Source organism: Sapajus apella, unplaced genomic scaffold (assembly GCF_009761245.1).
Source record: "Sapajus apella isolate SASKATOON/1434 unplaced genomic scaffold, GSC_monkey_1.0 scaffold147, whole genome shotgun sequence".
Classification (NCBI taxonomy): domain Eukaryota; kingdom Metazoa; phylum Chordata; class Mammalia; order Primates; family Cebidae; genus Sapajus; species Sapajus apella.
Window position 1 is genome coordinate 2,806,200 of NW_022437087.1, and position 20,078 is coordinate 2,826,277.

General features: G+C 51.7%; 1 protein-coding gene and 2 long non-coding RNA genes across 4 annotated transcripts; 2 read left to right on the plus strand and 1 right to left on the minus strand.

The window, feature by feature from the left end:
• The first annotated feature begins 25 nt into the window (after positions 1–25).
• Positions 26–9,422, plus strand: STARD5 (StAR related lipid transfer domain containing 5). 2 transcript variants are annotated; one of them, XM_032264818.1, is made up of 5 exons: positions 26–271; positions 963–1,012; positions 1,355–1,487; positions 7,177–7,294; positions 8,103–9,419. In XM_032264818.1, the coding sequence occupies exons 1-5, from the start codon at positions 173–175 to the stop codon at positions 8,198–8,200; spliced, it is 498 nt and encodes a 165-aa protein (XP_032120709.1). In that variant the 5' UTR covers positions 26–172; the 3' UTR covers positions 8,201–9,419. The 2 variants fall into 2 exon arrangements, with proteins under 2 accessions (XP_032120709.1, XP_032120708.1); XM_032264817.1 differs by lacking the exon at positions 26–271 and having other exon boundaries at positions 963–1,487; positions 8,103–9,422.
• A 7,407-nt stretch (positions 9,423–16,829) lies between these two features.
• Positions 16,830–17,430, minus strand: LOC116540992. The gene is made up of 3 exons (XR_004264679.1): positions 17,363–17,430; positions 17,103–17,226; positions 16,830–16,840 (listed from the first exon to the last, which is right to left on the minus strand). It is a non-coding gene; the product is annotated as an uncharacterized LOC116540992 (long non-coding RNA).
• LOC116540991 lies at positions 17,400–19,122 on the plus strand. Its single transcript, XR_004264678.1, has 3 exons — positions 17,400–18,371; positions 18,431–18,435; positions 19,018–19,122. It is a non-coding gene; the product is annotated as an uncharacterized LOC116540991 (long non-coding RNA).
• Positions 19,123–20,078: the final 956 nt, after the last annotated feature.

Here is a 20,078-nt window from a genome sequence, read left to right on the forward strand (position 1 = left end):
ATCTCAGGGAGTGGCGGGATCCGTCTGAAGGCTTGGACCAATTCGGGAGCGGGGGCGGGGCAGGAGGCGGGACTACAAGCCTCTCTCGGAGCGCGAGCTTCCAGGCTCCCCGGATCCAGCGCGGCCGCTCCTCACACCCGCGACCCCGCAGCCAAACGCAGCTCTTGGTGCCATGGACCCGGCGCTGGCCGCCCAGATGAGCGAGGCTGTGGCCGAGAAGATGCTCCAGTACCGGCGAGACACAGCAGGCTGGAAGATTTGCCGGGAAGGCGTGAGTGAGGAGCTGGGCGGGAAGGGGTCGTGGAGACTGCTTCGTGGGGCCCGGTTCCCCAGAAGCCCCCCAACCGCCTCTTCTCCCCGTTGTTTTCTGCACCCCAATCCCCTGGACCCGACTGAAAGGGATTCCAACAGGGAATGCTTTTTTTGAAAAAAAAAAAAAAAAAAAAAAAGATTGGGCCTGTTAGGCTCACAGTGACCTCAGGTGGTAAGTATCTGTTCCTTTGACTCAGTGACTTGCCCAAGGTCAAAACTCGCTGATGAATGGTGTTTAGGACTGGAACCCGGAACACCTGCCTCTAAAGCCGTTACCTTGTTCATTACAGCACGAGCCCCTCTCTTTGTCCATGCCAGAGCACGGGAGTAGTTTTGCTTACTTGACACTTCTGACTTTTAACAAGTAGCCCTGGGTTGCTCAAGGAAACAAAATGCATGGTGGCTTTTAAGAGAATTTGAAAACCACCCACGGCTCTTGAAATCAGCCAGTTAAGATCTTTTTCTTCATTACGTTCTGCTGTGGGGTCAGCTTTGCCCAGGATTAGTTCCAGCTTTTCCACGTGTGGGTTGCGCAGCTTGGAGTCGAATCTTTTGAGGCCTCTGAGCCCTCTTCTGTAGAACAGGGGACTAAGCCAGGTGACCAGAGCCCTTCTAGCTCTAAAATTCTGTGGTTCTGTGCCTTTTGACAGAATGGAGTTTCAGTTTCCTGGAGGCCATCTGTGGAGTTTCCAGGGAACCTGTAAGTGCATGCCTCGTTCAAAGCTTATCAGAGATGCCGCAGCCTTCCTGGTATCTTTATGGGTTTGCCTCCTAAAATATTCAAATCAATCCTTCAACCCTGTGATCATTTGTCCTCCAGAAGTCTTACTGTTTCTAATGAAATCACTTCCAGCAAAGCGTATTCTTGTGGAAATTTAACGTCCATTTCTGAAGGCCAGAAGGGAGGTGGGGCTAATAAGTTTCAGTCTCTTCCCTGCAAGCCTGTCCTAAAGAGCAGTGACAGACTTCTAGTGCTTACATGCAATCCCAACATAAACAAGTTTATTGATGCTTTGGGGTGTAATTCCTTTTTGTGCTCCAGGTACCGAGGAGAAGGCATTGTATTTGGGACACCAGAGGAGGTGTGGGACTGTGTGAAGCCGGCTGTTGGGGGCCTGCGAGTGAAGTGGGATGAGAATGTGAATGGTTTTGAAATTATCGAAAGCATCACTGATGTAAGTCTTTCCAAGCATGTTATCTCTAGATAGTGTCTGGGCCCTGCTACAGTAACCACCTCCCATTTCTTCTGGAAGGGTCCATGATACAATAACCTCCTCTCATTTCTTCAGGAAGGGTCCATGATACAATAACCTCCTCCCATTTCTTCTGGAAGGGTCCATGATACAATAACCTCCTCCCATTTCTTCTGGAAGGGGTCCATGATACCTTTTGGCGATGAGGTATGTGCTGCAAACACAGGCTGCCCACTGCTTGCAGCATTGGATACCTGCCTCAGCCCAGGTGTAGGTGGGAAGCCTCATGACTCAGAGGCAGAGAAGCCATAAACAGAGCCAAAATGAGATGACAGCAGCAGTGAATGAAGATGTGTCAAGTGCACATGGGCTCTGAGGGTACTGAGGTGGTGCCTGGATTCAGCCTGTCAGCTCTTGTTTGAAATGCTGCCCCTTGATGGCGACATAAGAATGAATTGAGAGAGCCCCGGTGGGGGAGTCAGGGTTCTTTGCCAGCTGGGGGTTGTTCTAGGTGGCAGTTTCTGGATTAGTTTCTTCGCTGGCAAAATGTGTGTCAGCTGGACTAGCCCTGTCCAGAACTTTCTGATGGTGGCCACAGAGCATTTGAAGGTGGCTAGTTTAAGGACATGAATTGTTTTGTTTAATTTTAATTAGACGAAATGTAGATTTAAATAGCCACGTGGAGCCGTCAGCTACTGTATTAGGCAGTATGGATCTAAATGAGCCTGCCCTGGTGGTGGTCTCTGTAGCTTTAAGATCCCCACCTCATGTTGATTACAGAAGTTCGTATGAAAAAAAAGTCATAGCCAAAACTAATGAGAAAGTTGCCTTGGGGAAAAGCTGCTGACCTGTTCAGTTTGAATGGTGTCTTGATTTTGACATCTGTGGACTAGCACCCTCTGGGGTGTTCACGGAGATTGTGTTGTGAAACCCCATGCAACTGATGAACCCAAATCTGAATCTGTAAGAGCCAGGTGTTCTTACCCTTGACCAAGAATTCACATTTCGGTTCATTCCCAGTTGATTATCCCAGGAGTTTATGTCACTGTTTCCTGAAGAAACATCAAAGGTGAGTTTAGGTCCTTAATGGTCAAAGCTGACATTGAATCACTTAGTGAGGAGACTTCGGTGTTTCAGTCCTTCTTTAATCTCTCTGATAACTTGAAGGGGAGAGTCTCAGGTGCTGATAATCCTTTGTCAACTGATTAACACTTGCTAATCTCGTTTATATAAAATAAGCAGCTGGCCTCAGGCTCAAAATTAGAATCTAATAATCATCGTGTAGATATTTTGCAGTCGCCTTTAATTTACGGCAAGTGATGCACTTTTTTTCATTTCTGTAAATAGCTTCACGTTAAAACCAGCTTATCTATAAGTTGTAAAAAGTGAGCCCATTTAGAGAACAGTATTAAGTGAACAACAGGATGGGGGATACTGGAGAGAGTAACAAAAAAGGAGGTAGTATGCAAATAATTATACACAAATGATTGAAGTTGAGGAAACATGGGTTAATGCCCTTAAAAATGCAGTAACGAGACTGTATGCAGAACTTTCTGCTTGAACTTAAAAATGGCTACTTTTTTTTTTTTTTTTCTCTAGCCTTTGAGACAGAGTCTTACTCTTGTTGCCCAGGCTGGAGTGCAGTGTGCGATCTTGGCTCACTGCAACCTCTGCCTTCTGGGTTCAAGAGACTCTCCTGCCTCAGCCTCCTGAGTAGCTGGGACTACAGGTGCTAATTTTTTTTTTTTGTATTTTTAGTAGAGATAGGGGTTCCCCATGCTGGCCAGGCTGGTCTCGAACTCCTGACCTCACAGGTGATCTGCCCACTTCGGCCTCCCAAAGTGCTGGGATTACAGGCGTGAGCCACCTTGCTGGGCCAACTGCCTACATCTTTTTTAGTATGTTTACACTAGTCTCGACACAGTGGCTGGGGGGCCATGAAAGAGAATGAAAGACTAGAAAGTAACATGATACCTGAGCTATCATAGTAATGATTAAATGATAAGCACTGTCATTTACGGAGTCCTTATACTGTGTTCCAAGTTTGGACCCCTGCAACTGAAACCCTAAAGGAAGGTAACAGTTTGGCAGGTAAAGAGCTGTACCAGATGTGCCCAGGCTCACAAGGTAACACGTGCCAGAGTAGGAGTTGAGAGCCAGCTGGTGACCAACTCTCTAGACTCCCATGCTTGGAGGTGCCACCTCTGCCTTCACCCCAGCTTAATTTCTGGGTCCTTGTGACCTGATTGCTCAGAGGCTCCACAAGACAAGTGATATGGTTTCATCATTGTTACTTTGCAGCCACTTCCCGTTCCCCGGGTTGGCAGGACCACAGAGAAGTGGGTGTTCGCCTGTGCTAAATTCTACTTTGTGCCAGCTGAGCTTGCCCCTTTCATCAGTTTGCCTGTGGGATTGGGTCAGTGAAGCTGGTAGGCTCTCCCTCCTTCTCTGGGCACCCTGATTTGTCTTTGGGGGAGCGTGCCTGTTCATTGTGTGGGGCTGCTGTACTAGACGACACAGGACCCTTAGCCCCTGGCACCCACTTCCCTGAAGCCTGGACCAGTAGCAGCCCCATGTACTTGCCTGACTCCAGTTTTCTCTGGTATGAGGGTCTTCACCCTTTTTGCTTACATACTTCGACAGATTTTTGAGAAATTATACATCATCCTCAGACATCTAGTTGACATTTATTAATAACATTTGGTTGACAACTAAATTTTCATAAGTTGCAAAGTGTGTCATTTTTGACATGCAGTAAATCTCAATTATGAACAAAGTAAAACTATTTTTGTAGATGTATCTAAATATATACATTTTTATTTACTGTTATCCATTTTTAAAATACACAAGCAACATTTTTTAAATAGTCAGAAATTGTGTATAACTGTTTTCTTGGAACTCCAATTTCTGTTCCATGTAGCCCTCTGAATTTCACCCTAATATAATACATGTTTGTTCTTGGAAGTCATCATCTTGCATCATAAATATGCATAGAGATGGAAATTTTTAAAATTATGTATTTCCTGTAATCATGAGACTGATTAGCTTTTTAAAAATCTGAATTGAGGTATGAGTGTAATTCATTTAAATAACATGATTATATTATAAATTCTGATAAATGTGAAAAGTAAAACATTTTGCATCTTTGGATAAGATGAATGGGAGCTCATTTTTCTAGTTAACTCATAAGTCCATGAAAAGATATGAACTTTTCAATAGACAGCTGCAAAGTAGAGGGGAAGCACAGGCTATTGGTGAGCTCCAGTTTACAAAAAAGTGGAGAATTGCCAAGTAATAGCCCTTTATCATTTAGTGAAGCAATGAAAATGTGGAGAAAGGGCTCTTCCTAGCCGGGCGCGGTGGCTCAAGCCTGTAATCCCAGCACTTTGGGAGGCCGAGGCGGGTGGATCACGAGGTCAAGAGATCGAGACCATCCTGGTCAACATGGTGAAACCCCGTCTCTACTAAAAATTACAAAAATTAGCTGGGCATGGTGGCGTGTGCCTGTAATCCCAGTTAGGAGGCTGAGGCAGGAGAATTGCCTGAACCCAGGAAGGCGGAGGTTGCAGTGAGCCGAGATCGCGCCATTGCACTCCAGCCTGGGTAACAAGAGCGAAACTCCGTCTCCAAAAAAAAAAAAAAAAAGAAAGGGCTCTTCCTTAGAGATTGGCATTTCTCAGCATGATTTTGGCAACTCCCAAATATCCTAATTATAAAATAGATAGATGATGGATAGCTAGGTGGATGGATGGATAGGACACAGGGCCGTGCCATGAGTGTGTTGGGTTTATGACATGTGCTACTGTTGTCTTCAAAATTTGTTTCCAAAGTCCTTCTCACCTTGGTTTCCAGATACTGTACCTCAGGAATGATGCATTTGGGGACAGTCATCAGAGGTGGAAACAGTATAATTTTTTTTTCAAATTTTTCATCACTTCTACCATTACTGTTACAAAATATCAAAATATAGAAATGGCAAAATTGCCTTGTTTCTGACACCAACTTTTGGAATATGCTTAAGAAAGGGGAAAACATGAAATTCTAACACCAGAGTGTAGTGCCTTGATTAAATATTGCAGCCAGCACTCCCCATTGTCCCTTTGCCACCCTGGAGGATTTTATGCGGTGGGACAATTCATGATAGGATGATTCTGGATGAATGGGGCTGTGCTGTGCTTTTCTTCAAGTGGGAAAGGAGCCCTGCGTTCAGGTGCAGCCTGTTCCCAGGCAGGTCACTGGGGGAAACATGAAGGAAACATACAGTAGAGTCATCTGCAAATCCATTCCCATTGCACCCATTGAAAAGTGCTCAAGGGCCCCCAGGGATCTCATGCTCACTTGAAGATGAATTTCCTGAGGCCAAAAGTGTCCTTTCTGAAAGGTTTCTCAGCAACACGTGGTGCCCCAAGTCTTAATACCTGAGGTGAAAGGCAAAGAGGTGGAGATCCTTACCGTCCCTCTCACCTACCCTGAGACCTCCCCCAGGACAGTGCCATTGCCGGCCTGGCTTGTACTTTTCCATTGTGACCTCAAGAGAGCCTGGGCCCCACTCTCCTGCAGGATGGGATGAATGGGAGAAAGCCCAGCATCCTTGGTTTATAAAATGGGAGTGTGGACTGCTGGGGTATGCTGAGATTGAGTGAGTTTCAAGGTATTCCCTCCCAGGGTTGGGACCGTGGTGAATTGAACAGTTGCTCCAGGCATAGCATAGGAGGCTGAGCAAGTGCAGGGTTAGCTCTGAAAAGGAGTGGCCTCTCTTGCCTCTTCCTAGCCCTGGCCCTGTTCAAATCCCATCTCCACCATGAGCTTCCTGCTAAGTTCCTTAGTCTCTCCAAGTCTCAGTTTCCTCACCAGTAGGAAGGATTAATGATACCTATTTTCTTTTTTTTTTTTTTTTTTGTGAGACAGAGTCTTGCTCTTTCGCCCAGGCTGGAGTACAATAGCACGATCTCAGCTCACTACACCCTCAGCTTCCCAGGTTCCAGCGACTCTCCTGCCTCAGCCTCCTGGGCAGCTGCGGTTACAGGCGCACGTCACCGTGCCCAGCTAATTTTTGTGTTTTTAGTAGAGACAGGGTTTTGCCATGTTGGCCAGACTGGTCTCAAACTCCTGACCTCAGGTGATCCACCCACCTCAGCCTCCTAAAGTGCTGGGAAGACAGGCGTCAGCCACCATGCCCGGCCTAATGATAGCTATTTCTAAAGGTTAAGGGACAACTGAGAGCTTTGTCCAGCCAGACTCTTACTAGGTGCTCAATAAATGGCACCTCTTATGGTCACTTGTGAGACATGACCTCGGCATGGCACTTGTCTGCAGCTAGATAGCTGTGGGCAGCCTGTGTCACAACTCTCATCCTGTAAACTGGGTATATTTCCATGACACTCAGCTCCTGGGAAGACTTGATCTGGATCTTAACTGTTTATAATGCCTGGAATACTGACAGTCCTGGTACCTTTCCCAGACCTTGAGGGGGTGAGGTGGGAGTTGGGAGATGTCTGGCCAGCAGTCACAGCTGCGTGCTGCTTACTATTATTTATAGTGCCTGTACTACTGACAGTGACAGTGCCTACTGTCAATCCTGATACCTTTCCCAGCCCTTGAGGGGGTGGGGTGGGAGTTGGAGAAAATGTCTGGCCAGCAGTCACAGCTGCATGCTTCTCTGGTTTGGCAGACCCTGTGCGTAAGCAGAACTTCCACCCCCTCGGCTGCCATGAAGCTCATTTCTCCTAGAGACTTTGTGGACTTGGTGCTAATCAAGAGATATGAGGATGGGACCATCAGTTCCAATGGTGAGTGATGCCCAGAGGAGCTGCCACACCTTCCCGTGATGCTGGGTTTTCTCTTCTGCACCCTTTAGTTCCTCAAGGAAAGCCAAGCAACCAGAAGTCACCAGAAATTCACACTCTGAGTCCCCTACCTCGCCTGGTCGGGTTTGGGAGGATTCAGGGCCATGGGGGTCTGAGGCAAGACAGTCCACATGCCAGTAATTTTATTAAGTCACGGTTTTGCCAGTGCCCCTTTTTATTTCTGCCATGCTCATGGTGTGTCCTGTAGACATGTGGGTTAGTTGGACGGCAAACAACCTGTGCAGAATCCAGGGCTGTGTCGTCTTGAGGGTTTTGGTGCTGTCTACTTCCTTAACACCCAGCGAGGGGCAGAACTCCTGCCTCTGCACAGCCCCTACCATTCCTCCAATTCTTCTACGTGGGAGAGTTGATGGATGCATCCATGCCTCTCCTGGATGAGATCTGAGAGAGGCACCTACCTCCTCCCACTGCCAGACCTTGTGTTCTAGAATGTTCTTTTCTCTGACACTTGGCAAACTTGAGAAAGCCGTGTGCATGTTTATGCATGAATGTGTATGAATATGCGTGAGTGCAAGTGTGTGTGCATGTGTGAATTTGTGTACACGCATGTGAGTGTATTTGTGTGTGTGAGCGTAAAGGGCATTAGGGTGGGAGTAGTGAGAACTCGAGCCAAGAGGCAGGAGTCCCTCACGGATCCTGGGCTGCAGGTAGTCACTTCTTTGTGCTCTATGGCACCCGAGGGGAGGTGGCCCGTCTGAAGTTGTAACTCGCCGTCTGCACTGTCTTCCAGCCAGCCATGTGGAACATCCGTTATGCCCCCCGAAGCCAGGCTTTGTGAGAGGATTTAACCATCCTTGTGGTTGCTTCTGTGAACCTCTTCCAGGGTAAGGTTAATTTCCTGCATTGAGGTACACGGCTCGGATCTGACTGTGGCTTCCCTGTGGACCTTCTGTGAAAAGGAGCACTTTGATCATGATTCATTAGAAGAAAAATGCCTTACAGCTCTTTAGATTGTGACAATACAAAATGCTTTCACACACGTCTGTGACATCATACATGAAAGTACCTGGTACACGGGGAAGAATTGAGGGGGGCGTTACTCTTACTATTTTTGATGCAGAAAATTTTCCCTGCAGCCTACAGCTTAGGTCAATGTAATGGTCCATTTAGCAAATGAGGACATTGAGGTTTGGGGAGGTTAAGTGATGTGTGTGGAGTCAAAGGCTAGGAGGTTGGCAGGGCAGGACCTGTGCTCTGAGACCTCCCTGAGCACCCCCAGCCAGCCAGGAGCAGCTTTGAGGATAGCTGTCCCCACCCCACATTTCACACAGCGATCATTTCTCTTCAGTGACAAATGTGGCAGCGCTCAGGCCTAATGGGCAGTGCTGAGACCACACTGTAATCAGCCTCAGAATCAAGCCCAGGCACCCTCTGTTCCCATTTTGCCACAGGTCATGGTCAGGCTCTTACCAGGAATTTTCCATGTAATGAATTACCTGAAGGTTTCTAGTTTATCCTGCAAGTTGACAGCAAAATAAATTGCACCTCGCAGGTGTGTCCCAGTGTTCCTGCATTCTCCGTATGGATGCCTGGAGGGAAGGGGTCTGGGCCTCGACCACATTGTCCCGGGAGGGTGGACCTTGGTGCTATGGAATTTTACCAAATCCAGACCTAGCAAGGTTATGTTACCCTCTTTGCTAAGCTGGCTTTTCAGATATCATGTGAGGTCTTTTCTTAGACGTAACAAAATTTTGAGCTTGAAAATAGCAGTGTGCCCTACCACACGCATATACACACGTGCGTTCAGTTTCAGTTTCCCCGATAGGTAGGTGCCCTGGATCCCTGCCCTGAGCTCATTCCCTTGTCCTCTCCCTCCTGGTAGTCAGAAGCTAAGATTCACCTTTCTATGGTGCCAGGTCTGACAGAGAGGAATTTTCAGAATAAGAGGCAGAGCCCTTTCTTCTTAGGGGCTGAATCCCATTGCTGTCTTCTTTTGGTTGGAATCCTTCATGCCAGGTAGCAAAGGTATCACATGGATTCTGTTTTTTGTTTTTGTTTTTTTTTTGAGACACAGTTTTGCTGTCACCCAGGCTGGAGTGCAGTGGCGTAATCTCGACTCACTGCAACCTCTGCCTCCCAGGCTTAAGCAATTCTCCTGCCTCAGCCACCCAAGTAGCTGGGATTACAGGTACCTGCCACCATACCTGGCAATTTTTTTTGTATTTTTAGTAGATCCAGGGTTCCACCATGTTGGCCAGGCTGGTCTCAAACTCCTGACCTCAAATGATCCCCCTGCCATGGCCTCCCATATTGCTGTGATTACAAGTGTGAGCCACCCTGCCTGGCCTGATTGCATGGATTTTGCTGATAGGGTGGTTGGGGATCCCACAAAACCCTGCCAGTGTGAGGGTTTTAACTCAAGAGTTGACTCTTCCACCTCCTGTCCACTTGATTAAAAACATTGTGTGTTCTTAGTAAAGCTTCCTTCCAGAGCCTGCTGCATGCAGCTATTCTCATGAGGCTGTGGATCTGAAATCTGTGACAATGACGATTCACTCCTATTCTGTGAAGATAGACCTGTTCTGCACACTGGACTCGGCAGACAGTAATCACAGCAGCAGCAGCAAACACTTAAACAGCACCACTGTGTGTCAGCCACTATTCTAAGCACTTTATATCAATTATATTATTTATATATTTATATCAATTATATCAATTTATAACAACCCTAAGCCATTGTTATCCTTATTTTTAAGGTAAGAATGGTGGGTGCACAGAGAGGTTTAGTAACTTACCCAAGATCACATAGCCAGCAAATAAGGTGGCCACAGCCTAAGTCTGGCCATCTGGCTCCAGAATCTGGGCTCTTAACCTGGATATTGATGTCTCAACAGCTAGAGTGTCTGCCTTCTTGGATCTTAGATTCCAATGAAGCAGGAGGAGACAGACAAAACACAAATTTAAGTAGTTCTATCTCATGGATGCTCTCTTAAGTATCAGATGTTAAGTGCCTTGGGGAAAACCGAAGCCAGATAAAGGTGCCAGGGAAAGGTGTGAGTGGGTCATCTGGGGGTTTCCCTAATAAGACTTTTGAGCAAAGCACAAATGCAGGGAGTCTTGGGCGTGCTGGTGGAGTGAGCATGGCAGGGAGGTGAGCAGATGCAAAGTCCCAGAAGTGGGAGCAGGAGCCGGGGCAAGAGCAGGGCCTTTAAGGAACAGCACAGAGGGAGGTGATGTGTTAACGAGGGGTGCGGCTGGGACATTCGGCCTTTGAGCACTTTCTTCTGAATAAAAGGGGAGGCCACGGGGGAGGCCTGAGCAGGGCATCCTCTGACTTTGGTATTAACTGCAGTGACACATCTAGAATGGAAGAGGCTGTGAGCAGGGAAAGGAGAGGACTCATCGGGTGGTGAGGTGGTGGTAGTGGTATTGAGGCCAGAGATAGTGGTGGCTATGCTCCAAGTGTCTGCAGTGGGCGGGGGAGAGGTGCTCTCAAGGTGGAGGAGCCTGTATTTGTGGTCGAAGCAGCATGACTGCCATTTATGGAGCACTTGCTCTGTGCACAGAAGGATGCTAAGTGTACTTCACACCTCCTTTCATTAAATCCTTCTAGCAACCATAGTGGATGCCTTCATCCCAGCGTTTTCTGCAGGGAGACTGAGTGACCTACAGCTCTTCTGTGCCCCCTTTTGCCCTTTCTGTTGTTGTCACATAATGGTGTACGTGCAAGAGCCACCACTCCCCAAAGCCACTGTGATGAAGAGAGTTTGTCCCATCCCACGCAGCCTCTCACATAGTCCACCCACCACAAAGCCCAGTCTCCACCCAGAGGGAAACATGATCACGGAGTCTCAGTTCTCACTCACCTGTTCATGTTTCCAAAGAGGATGCTGCTCAGAGGTGACAGGGGCTGGAGGGGGAGCAGGGAGGAAGAGAAGGCCCTAGCAAAGGTGGATGGGCAGGGTTTGGTGGGTGAGGGAGAGGGTAGAGTGCAGAGCATGCTGAGGCTGTAAGGTAGAAGGAAGTCCCTGTCCCCTGGAGTTTACCCTCTGGGGAAGCAGGGCACGAGCAGAGGAGAAAAGCCACAGCCCAGAGGAGCACACGCTCTCACCCCTGTGGATCTGCTGGCCCCAGCCTGCTCCAGCCTTGGTCCTTCTGTATGACTTGGGGAATAGGATATTTTTTTTTTTTTTTTTTTTTTTTTTTTTTTTTTTTTTGAGATGCAATTTCGCTTTTGTCGCCTAGGCCAGAGAGCACTGATGGGATCTTGGCTCACTGCAACTTCCACCTCCTAGGTTCAAGCAAGTCTCCTGCCTCAGCCTCCCGAGTGGCTGGGATTACAGGCGCCAGACACCATGCCCCACGAATTTTTCTCTGTTTAGTAGAGATGGGCTTTCACCATGTTACCCAGGCTGGTCTCTAACTCCTGACCTCAGGTGATCTACCTGACTCCACCTCCCAAAGTGCTGGGATTACAGGCGTGTGCCACCTTACTCTGCCCTGGGGAGTGGGATTCTAAAAGGTCTCCAATTCCAAACCTGTAGCCTGCATGATGTCAGGAAACTGATGGGCAGCACAGTGCTACCTGGGGTTCCTGGAGAGGCTGAGGCTGTGGACAGCTGCATTTCTGATGGGCAGGCACAGTGCTACCTGGGGTCCCTGGTGAGGCTGAGGCTGTGGACAGTTGAGAGGGGAAGGTACAGTGCTACCTGGGGTTCCTGGTGAGACTGAGGCTGTGGACAGTTGCATTTCTGATCAGCCGGCATAGTGCTACCTGGCATTGCTGGTTAGGCTGAGGCTGTGGACAGTTGCATTTCTGATGGGCAGGCATGGTGCCACCTGGGGTTCCTGGTGAGGCTGCGGCTGTGGCCATTTGTATTTCTGATGGGCAGGCACAGTGCTATCTGGGGTTCCTGGTGAGGTAGGAGCTGTGGATATTTGCATTTCCGATGGGCAGGCACAGCCCTACCTGGGTATCCTGGTGAGCGTGAGGCTGTGGACAGTTGCATTTCTGATGGACAGGCAGAGCGCTACCTGGGGTTCCTGGTGAGGCTGAGGCTGTGGACAGTTGAGATGGGCAGGCACAGTGCTACCTGGGATTCCTGGTAAGGCTGAGGCTGTGGACAGTTGAGATGGGCAGGCACAGTGTTACCTGAGGTCCCTGGTGAGGCTGAGGCTATGGATAGTTGAGATGGGCAGGCACAGTGCTACCTGGGGTTTCTGGTGAGGATCAGGCTGTGGACAGCTGCATTTCTGATGGGCAGGCACAGCAGTACCTGGGTTTTCCGTTGAGGCTGTGGCTGTGGACAGTTGCATTTCTGATGGGTAGGCGCAGTCCTACCTGGGGTCCCTGGTAAGGCTGTGGCTGTGAACAGTTGAGATGGGCAGGCACAGTGCTACCTGGGGTCCCTAGTGAGGCTGAGGCTGTGGACACCTGCATTCCTGATGGGCAGGCACAGCGCTACCTGGGGTTTCTCGTGAGGCTGAGGCTGTGGACACCTGCATTTCTGATGGGCAGAAACAGTGCTACCTTGGGTCCCTGGTGAGCCCGAGTGTGTGGACAGTTTAGATGGGCAAACGTAGTGCTACCTGGGGTCCTTGGTGAGGCTGAGGCTTTGGACAGTTCAGACGGACAGACACAGTGTTACCTGGGGTCCCTTGTGAGGCTGAGCCTGTGGACAGTAGAGATGGGCCGGCACAGTGCCACCTGGGGTTCTTGATGAGGCTGAGGCTGTAGACAGTTACATTTCTGATGGGCAGGCACAGTGTGCTACCTGGTGTTCTTGGTGAGATTGAGGTTGTGGACAGCTGCATTTCTGATGGGCAGTCATAGCACTGCCTGGGGTCCCTGGTGAGGCTGAGGCTGTGGACAGTTGAGATGGGCAGACTCAGTGCTACCTGGGGTTCCTGGTGAGGCTGAGGCTGTGGATAGCTGCATTTCTGATGGGCAGGCACATGCTATCTGCGGTCCCTGGTGATGCTGTGTGTGTGTACAGTTTAGATGGGCAGGCACAGAGCTACCTGGGGTCCCTGGTGAGGCTGAGGCTGTGGACAGTTTAGATGGGCAGGCATAGTGCTACACGGGGTCCCTGGTGAGGCTGAGGCTGTGGACAGTTGGATTTCTGATCGGCAAGCATAGTGCTACTTTGGGTCCCTGGTGAGGCTTATGCTGTGGACAGGTGCATTTCTAATAGGCAGGTATAGTGCTACCGGCGATTCCTGTTGAGGCTGAGGCTGTGTACAGCAGCATTTCTGATGGGCAGGCACAGCGCTACCTAGGGTTCCTGGTGAGGCTGGGACGGTGGACAGGTGCATTTCTGATGGGCAGGCACAGCGGTACCAGGGGTTCCTGGTAAGGGTGAGGCTGTGGACAGTTGCATTTCTGATGGGCGGACAGAGCACTACCTGGGGTTCCTAGTGAGGCTGAGGCTGAGGACAGCTGCATTTCCAGTGGGCAGGCACAGCGCTACCTGGGTTTCCTGTTGGGGCTGAGGCTGTGGACAGTCTAGATGGGCAGCCACAGTGCTACCTGGGGTCCTGGTGAGGCTGAGGCTGTGGACAGCTGCATTTCTGATGGGCAGGCATAGTGCTGCTTGGGGTCCCTGGTGAGGCGGAGGCGGTGGACAGTTCAGATGGGTAGGCACAGTGCTACCTGGGCTTCCTGGTGAGGCTGAGGCTGTGGACAGTTGCATTTCTGATGGGCAGGCACAGCGCTACCTGGCGTTCCTGGTGAGGCTGAAGTTGTGGACAGTTGAGATGGGCCGGCTGAGTGCTACCTGGGGTCCCTGGTGAGGCTGAGGCTGTGGACAGTTGAGATGGGCAGGCATGGTGCTATCCGGGGTCCCTGGTGGGGCTGAGGCTGTGGATAGTTGAGATGGGCAGGCTGAGTGCTACCCGGGGTCCCTAGTGAGTCTGAGGCTGTGGACAGTTTAGATGGGCGGGCATAGTGCTACCTCGGGTTCCTAGTGAGGCTTATGCTGTGGACAGGTGCATTTCTGATGGGCAGGGACAGTGCTACCTGGGTTTCCTGGTGAGGCTGAGGCTGTGGACAGCGGCATTTCTGATGGGCAGGCACAGCGCTACCTGTGGTTCCTCCTGAGGTTGAGGCTGTGGACAGCTGCGTTTCTGATGGGCAGGCACGGTGCTACCTGGCATCCCTGGTTAGGCTGAGGCTGTGGACAGTTTAGATGGGCAGGCACAGTTCTACCTGGGGTTCCTGGTGAGGCTCAGGACATGGACAGTTGCATTTCTGATAGGCAGGCACTACGCTACTTGGCATTCCTGGTGAGGTTGAGTTTGTGGACAGCTGCATTTCTGATGGGCAGGCATAGTGCTGCCTGGGTTCCCTGGTGAGTCTGAGGCTGTGGACAGTTGAGATGGGCAGGCACTGTGCCATCTGAGGTTTCTGGTGAGGCTGAGGCTGTGGACTGCTGCATTTCTGAAGGGTAGGCACAGTGCTACCTTCAGTTCCTGGTGAGGCTGAGGCTGTGGACAGTTGAGATGGGCAGGCACAGTGCTCCCTGGGGTTCCTGGTGAGGCTGAGGCTGTGGACAGTTGCATTTCTGATGGGCAGGTACAGTGCCACCTGGGATTCCTGGTGAGACTGAGGCTGTGGACAGTTGCATTTCTGGTGGGCAGGGACAGCCCTACCTGGGGATCCTACTGAGCATGAGGCTGTGGACAGTTGCATTTCTTATGGGCAGGTAGAGCGCTACCTGCAGTTCTTGGTGAGGCTGAGGCTGAGGACAGCTGCATTTCTGATGGGCAGGCACAGCACTACCGGGGTTTCCTGTTGAGGCTGAGGCTGTGGACAGTGAGATGGGCAGGCACTGTGCTACCTGGGGTTCCTGGTGAGGCTGAGCCTGTGGACATTTGAGATGGGCAGGCACTGTGCTACCTGGGGTTCCTGGTGAGGCTGAGGCTGTGGACATTTGAGATGGGCATGCACAGCACTTCCTGAGGTCCCTGGTAAGGCTGAGGCTGTGGACAGTTGTATTTCTGATGGACAGGCGCAGCGCTGTCTGGGGTTCTTGGTGAGGCTCAGGGCTTGGACAGACAGCTGCATTTCTGATGGGCAGGCATAGTGCTACCTGGGTTCCTGGTGAGGCTGAGGCTGTAGACAGATGCTTTTCTGATGGGCAGGCACAGCGTTACCTGTGGTTCCTGGTGAGGCTGAGGCTGCGGCTGCGGACAGCTGCATTTCTGATGGGCAGGCCTAGTGCTTCCTGGGGTCTCTGGTGATGCTGAGGGTATGGACAGTTGAGATGGCCAGGCATAGTGGTACCTGGGGTCACTGGTGAGGCTGAGGCTGTGGACAGTTTAGATGGGCAGGCACAGTGCTACCTGGAGTTCCTGGCGAGGCTCAGGTTATGGAAATTTGCATTTCTGGTAGGCAGGCACAACGCTACATGGCGTTCCTGGTGAGGTTGAGTTTGTGGACAGCTGCATTTCTGATGGGCAGGCACAGCTCTACCTGGGGATCCTGGTGAGGGTGAGGCTGTGGACACTTGCATTTCTTATGGGCAGGCAGAGCGGCTACCTGCAGTTCCTGGTGAGGCTGAGGCTGAGGACAGCTGCATTTTTGATGGGCCGGCACAGCGCTACCTGGGGTTCCTGGTGAGGCTGAGGCTGTGGACAGTGAGATGGGCAGGCACAGCGCTTCCTGGGGTTCCTGGTGAGGCTGAGGCTGTGGACATTTGAGATAGGCTGGCACAGTGCTTCCTGGGGTTCCTGGTAAGGCTGATGCTGTGGACAGTTGAGATGGGCAGGCACAGTGCTTCCTGGGGCTCCTGGTAAGGCCGAGGCTGTGGACAGTTGTATTTCTGATAGGCAGGCACAGCAATACCTGCGTTTTCTGGTGAGGCCGTGGCTGTGGACAGTTGCATTTCCATGGGCAGGCACAGCGCTACCTGGGGTTCCTGGTGAGGCTGAGGCTGTAGACAGTTGAGATGGGCAGGCACAGTGCTACCTGGGGTCCCTGGTGAGGCTAAGGCTGTGGACAGGTGCATTGCTGATGGGCAGGCGCTGTGCTACCTGGGGTTCCTGGTGAGGCTGAGGCTGTGGACAGCTGCATTTCTGATGGCAGGAACAGCACTACCTGGGGTTTCTGGTGAGGCTGAGGCTGTGGACAGTTGAGATGGGCAGACACAGTGCTACTTGGGGTCCCTGGTGAGGCTGAGGCTGTGGACAGTTGTATTTCTGATGGGCAGGCACAGTGCAACCTGGAGTCCCTGGTGAGGCTGAGGTTCTGGACAGTTGCATTTCTGATGGGCAGGCACAGCGCTACCTGCGGTTTCTCGTGAGGCTGAGGCTGTGGACACCTGCATTTCTGATGGGCAGAAACAGTGCTACCTTGGGTCCCTGGTGAGCTTGAGTGTGTGGACAGTTTAGATGGGCAGGCGTAGAGCTACCTGGCATCCTTGGTGAGGCTGACGCTTTGGACAGTTCAGATGGACAGCCACAGTGTTACCTGGGGTCCCTTGTGAGGCTGAGGCTGTGGACAGTAGAGATGGGCAGCCACAGTGCTACCTGGGGTTCCTGGTGAGGCTGAGGCTGTGGACAGTTGCATTTCTGGTGGGGGCAGGCACAGTGGTACCTGGGGTTCTTGGTGAGATTGACGTTGTGGACAGCTGCATTTCTGATGGGCAGTCATAGTGCTGCCTGAGGTCCCTTGTGAGGCTGAGGCTGTGGACAGTTGCATTTCTGATGGGCAGGCACAGTGGTACTTGGGGTTCCTGGTAAGGGTGAGGCTGTGGACAGTTACATTTCTGATGGGCAGACAGAACGCTACCTGGGGTTCCTGGTGAGGCTGAGGCTGTGGACAGTAGAGATGGGCAGCCACAGTGCTACTTGGGGTTCCTGGTGAGGCTGAGGCTGTGGACAGTTGCATTTCTGATGGGCAGGCACAGCGCTACCTGGTGTTCTTGGTGAGATTGAGGTTGTGGACAGCTGCATTTCTGATGGGCAGTCATAGTGCTGCCTGGGGTCCCTGGTGAGGCTGAGGCTGAGGCTGAGGACAGCTGCATTCCTGATGGGCAGATAGAGCGCTACCTGGGGTTCCTGGTGAGGCTGAGGCTGAGGACAGCTGCATTTCTGATGGGCAGGCACAGTGCCACCTGGGTTTCCTGTTGGGGCTGAGGCTGTGGACAGTTTAGATGGGCAGCCACAGTGCCACCTGGGGTTCTGGTGAGGCTGGGGCTGTGGACAGCTGCATTTCTGATGGGCAGGCGCAGTGCTACTTGGAGTTTCTGGTGAGGCTGAGGCTGTGGACAGTTGAGATGGGCAGGCACAGTACCACTTGGGGTTCCTGGTGAAGCTGAGGTTGTGGACAGTTGGATTTCTGAAGGGCAGGCACAGCACTACCTGGGGTTCCTGGTGATGCTGAGATTGTGGAGAGTTGACATAAGCATTCACAGTGCTGCCTAGGCTTCCTAGTGAGACGCTGGCTCTGGACAGGTGCATTTCTGAAGGGCAGGCACAGTGCTACCTGGGGTTCCTGTTGAGGCTGGGACGGTGGACAGGTGGATTTCTGATGGGCCGGCACAGCGCTACTTGTGTTTCCTGGTGAGGCTGAGGCTGTGGACAGTTGCATTTCTGATGGGCAGACACAGCCGTACCTGTGGTTTTTGGTGCTGCTGAGGCTGTGGACTGCTGCGTGTCTGATGGGCAGGCACAGGGGTACCTGGGGTCCCTGGTGAGGCTGAAGTTGTGGACATTTGAGATGGGCAGGCACAGCGCTTCCTGGGGTTCCTTTTAAGGCTGAGGCTGTGGATAGTTGTATTTCTAATGCGCAAGCACAGCAGTACCTGGGTTTTCTGTTGAGGCTGCGGCTGTGGACAGTTGAGACGGGCAGGCACAGTGGTACCTGGGGTCCCTGGTGAGGTTGAGGCTGTGGATAGTTGAGATGGGCAGACACAGTGCTATGTGGGGTTCCTGGTGAGGCTCAGGCTGTGGACAGTTGAGATGCGCAGGCACAGAGCTACCTGGGGTCCCTGGTGAGGCTGAGTCTGTGGACAGTTGAGATGGGCAGGCACAGAGCTACCTGGGGTCCCTGGTGAGGGTGAGTCTGTGGACAGTTGAGATGGGCAGGCACAGTGCTACCTCGGGTTCTTGGTGAAGCTGAGGTGGTGGAGAGTTGCATTTCTGATTGACAGGCATAGTGCTACTTCAGGTTCCTAGTGAGGCTTATGCTGTGGACAGGTGCATTTCTGAACGGCAGGCATAGTGCTACCTGGGATTCCTGGTGAGGCTGAGGCTGTGTACAGTTGCATTTCTGATGGGCAGGCACAGTGGTACCTGGGGTTCCTGGTGAGGCTGTGACTGGACAGCTGCATTTCTGATGGGCAGGCACAGCACTACCTGGGGTTCCTGGTGAGGCTGAGGATGTGGACAGCTGCATTTCTGATGGGCAGGCACAGTGGTACCTGGGGTTCCTGATGAGGCTGAGACTATGGACAGGTGCATTTCTTATGGGCAGGCACAGCGCTGCCTGGGGTTCCTGGTAAGGCTGAGGATGTGGACAGTTGTATTTCTGATGGCAGGCTCAGCAGTACCTGGGTTTTCTGGTGAGGCTGCGACTGTGGACAGTTGCATTTCTGATGGGTAGGCACAGTGCTGGCTGGGGTTCCTAGTGAGGCTTAGGCTGTGGACAGTTGCACTTCTGATGGACAGGCACAGCACTACCTGGGGTTCCTGGTGAGGCGGAGGTTGCGGACAGCTGCATTTGTGATGGGCAGGCCTAGTGCTGCCTGGGGTCTCTGGTGAGGCTGAGGCTGTGGACAGTTGTATTTCTGATGGGCAGGCACAGCAATACCTGGGTTTTCTGGTGAGGCTACGGCTGAGGATAGCTGGTTTTCTGTTGGGTAGGCACAGTGGTACCTGGGTTGGTGGTGAGGCTTGGGCTGTGGACAGCTGCATATCTGAAGGGCAGGCACAGTGCTTCCTGGGGGTTCCTGGTGAGGCTGAGGCTGTGGACATTTGAGATGGGTAGACACAGTGCTTCCTGGGGTTCCTCGTAAGGCTGAGGCTGTAGACAGTTGTATTTCTGATGGGCAGGCACAGCAATACCTGTGTTTTCTGGTGAGGCTGCGGCTGTGGACAGCTGCTTTTCTGTTGGGCAAGCACAGCGGTACCTGGGTTGGCGGTCAGGCTGAGGCTGTGGACAGCTGCATTTCTAATGTGCAGTCTGAGTGCTGCCTGGGGTCTCTGGTGAGGCTGAGGCTGTGGACAGTTAGATGGCTAGCTGGGGTCCCTGGTGAGACTGAGGCTGTGGACAGTTGTATTTCTGATGGGCAGGCACCGTGCTAGCTGGGGTTCCCCCTAAGGCTCAGGGTTTGGACGGAGAGCTGCATTTCTGATGGGTAGGCATAGTGCTACCTGGGGTTCCTGGTGAGGCTGAGGCTGTGGACAGCTGCTTTTCTGATGGGCAGGCACAGCGGTACCTGGGGTTGGTGATGAGGCTGAGGCTGTGGACAACTGCATTTCCATGTGCAGGCACAGCACTGCCTGGAGTTCCTGGTGAGGGTGAGGCTTTGGACAGTTGCATTTCTGATGGGCAGGCACAGCGTTACCTGTGGTTCCTGGTGAAGCTGAGGCTGTGGACATTTGAGATGGGCAGGCATAGTGCTACCTGGGGTTTTTGGTAAGGCCGAGGCTGTGGACATTTGAGCTGGGCAGCTGCAGTGCTACCTGGGGTTTCTGGTGAGGCTGAGGCTGTGGACATTTGAGATAGGCAGGCACAGTGCTTCCTGGGGTTCCTGGTGAGGCT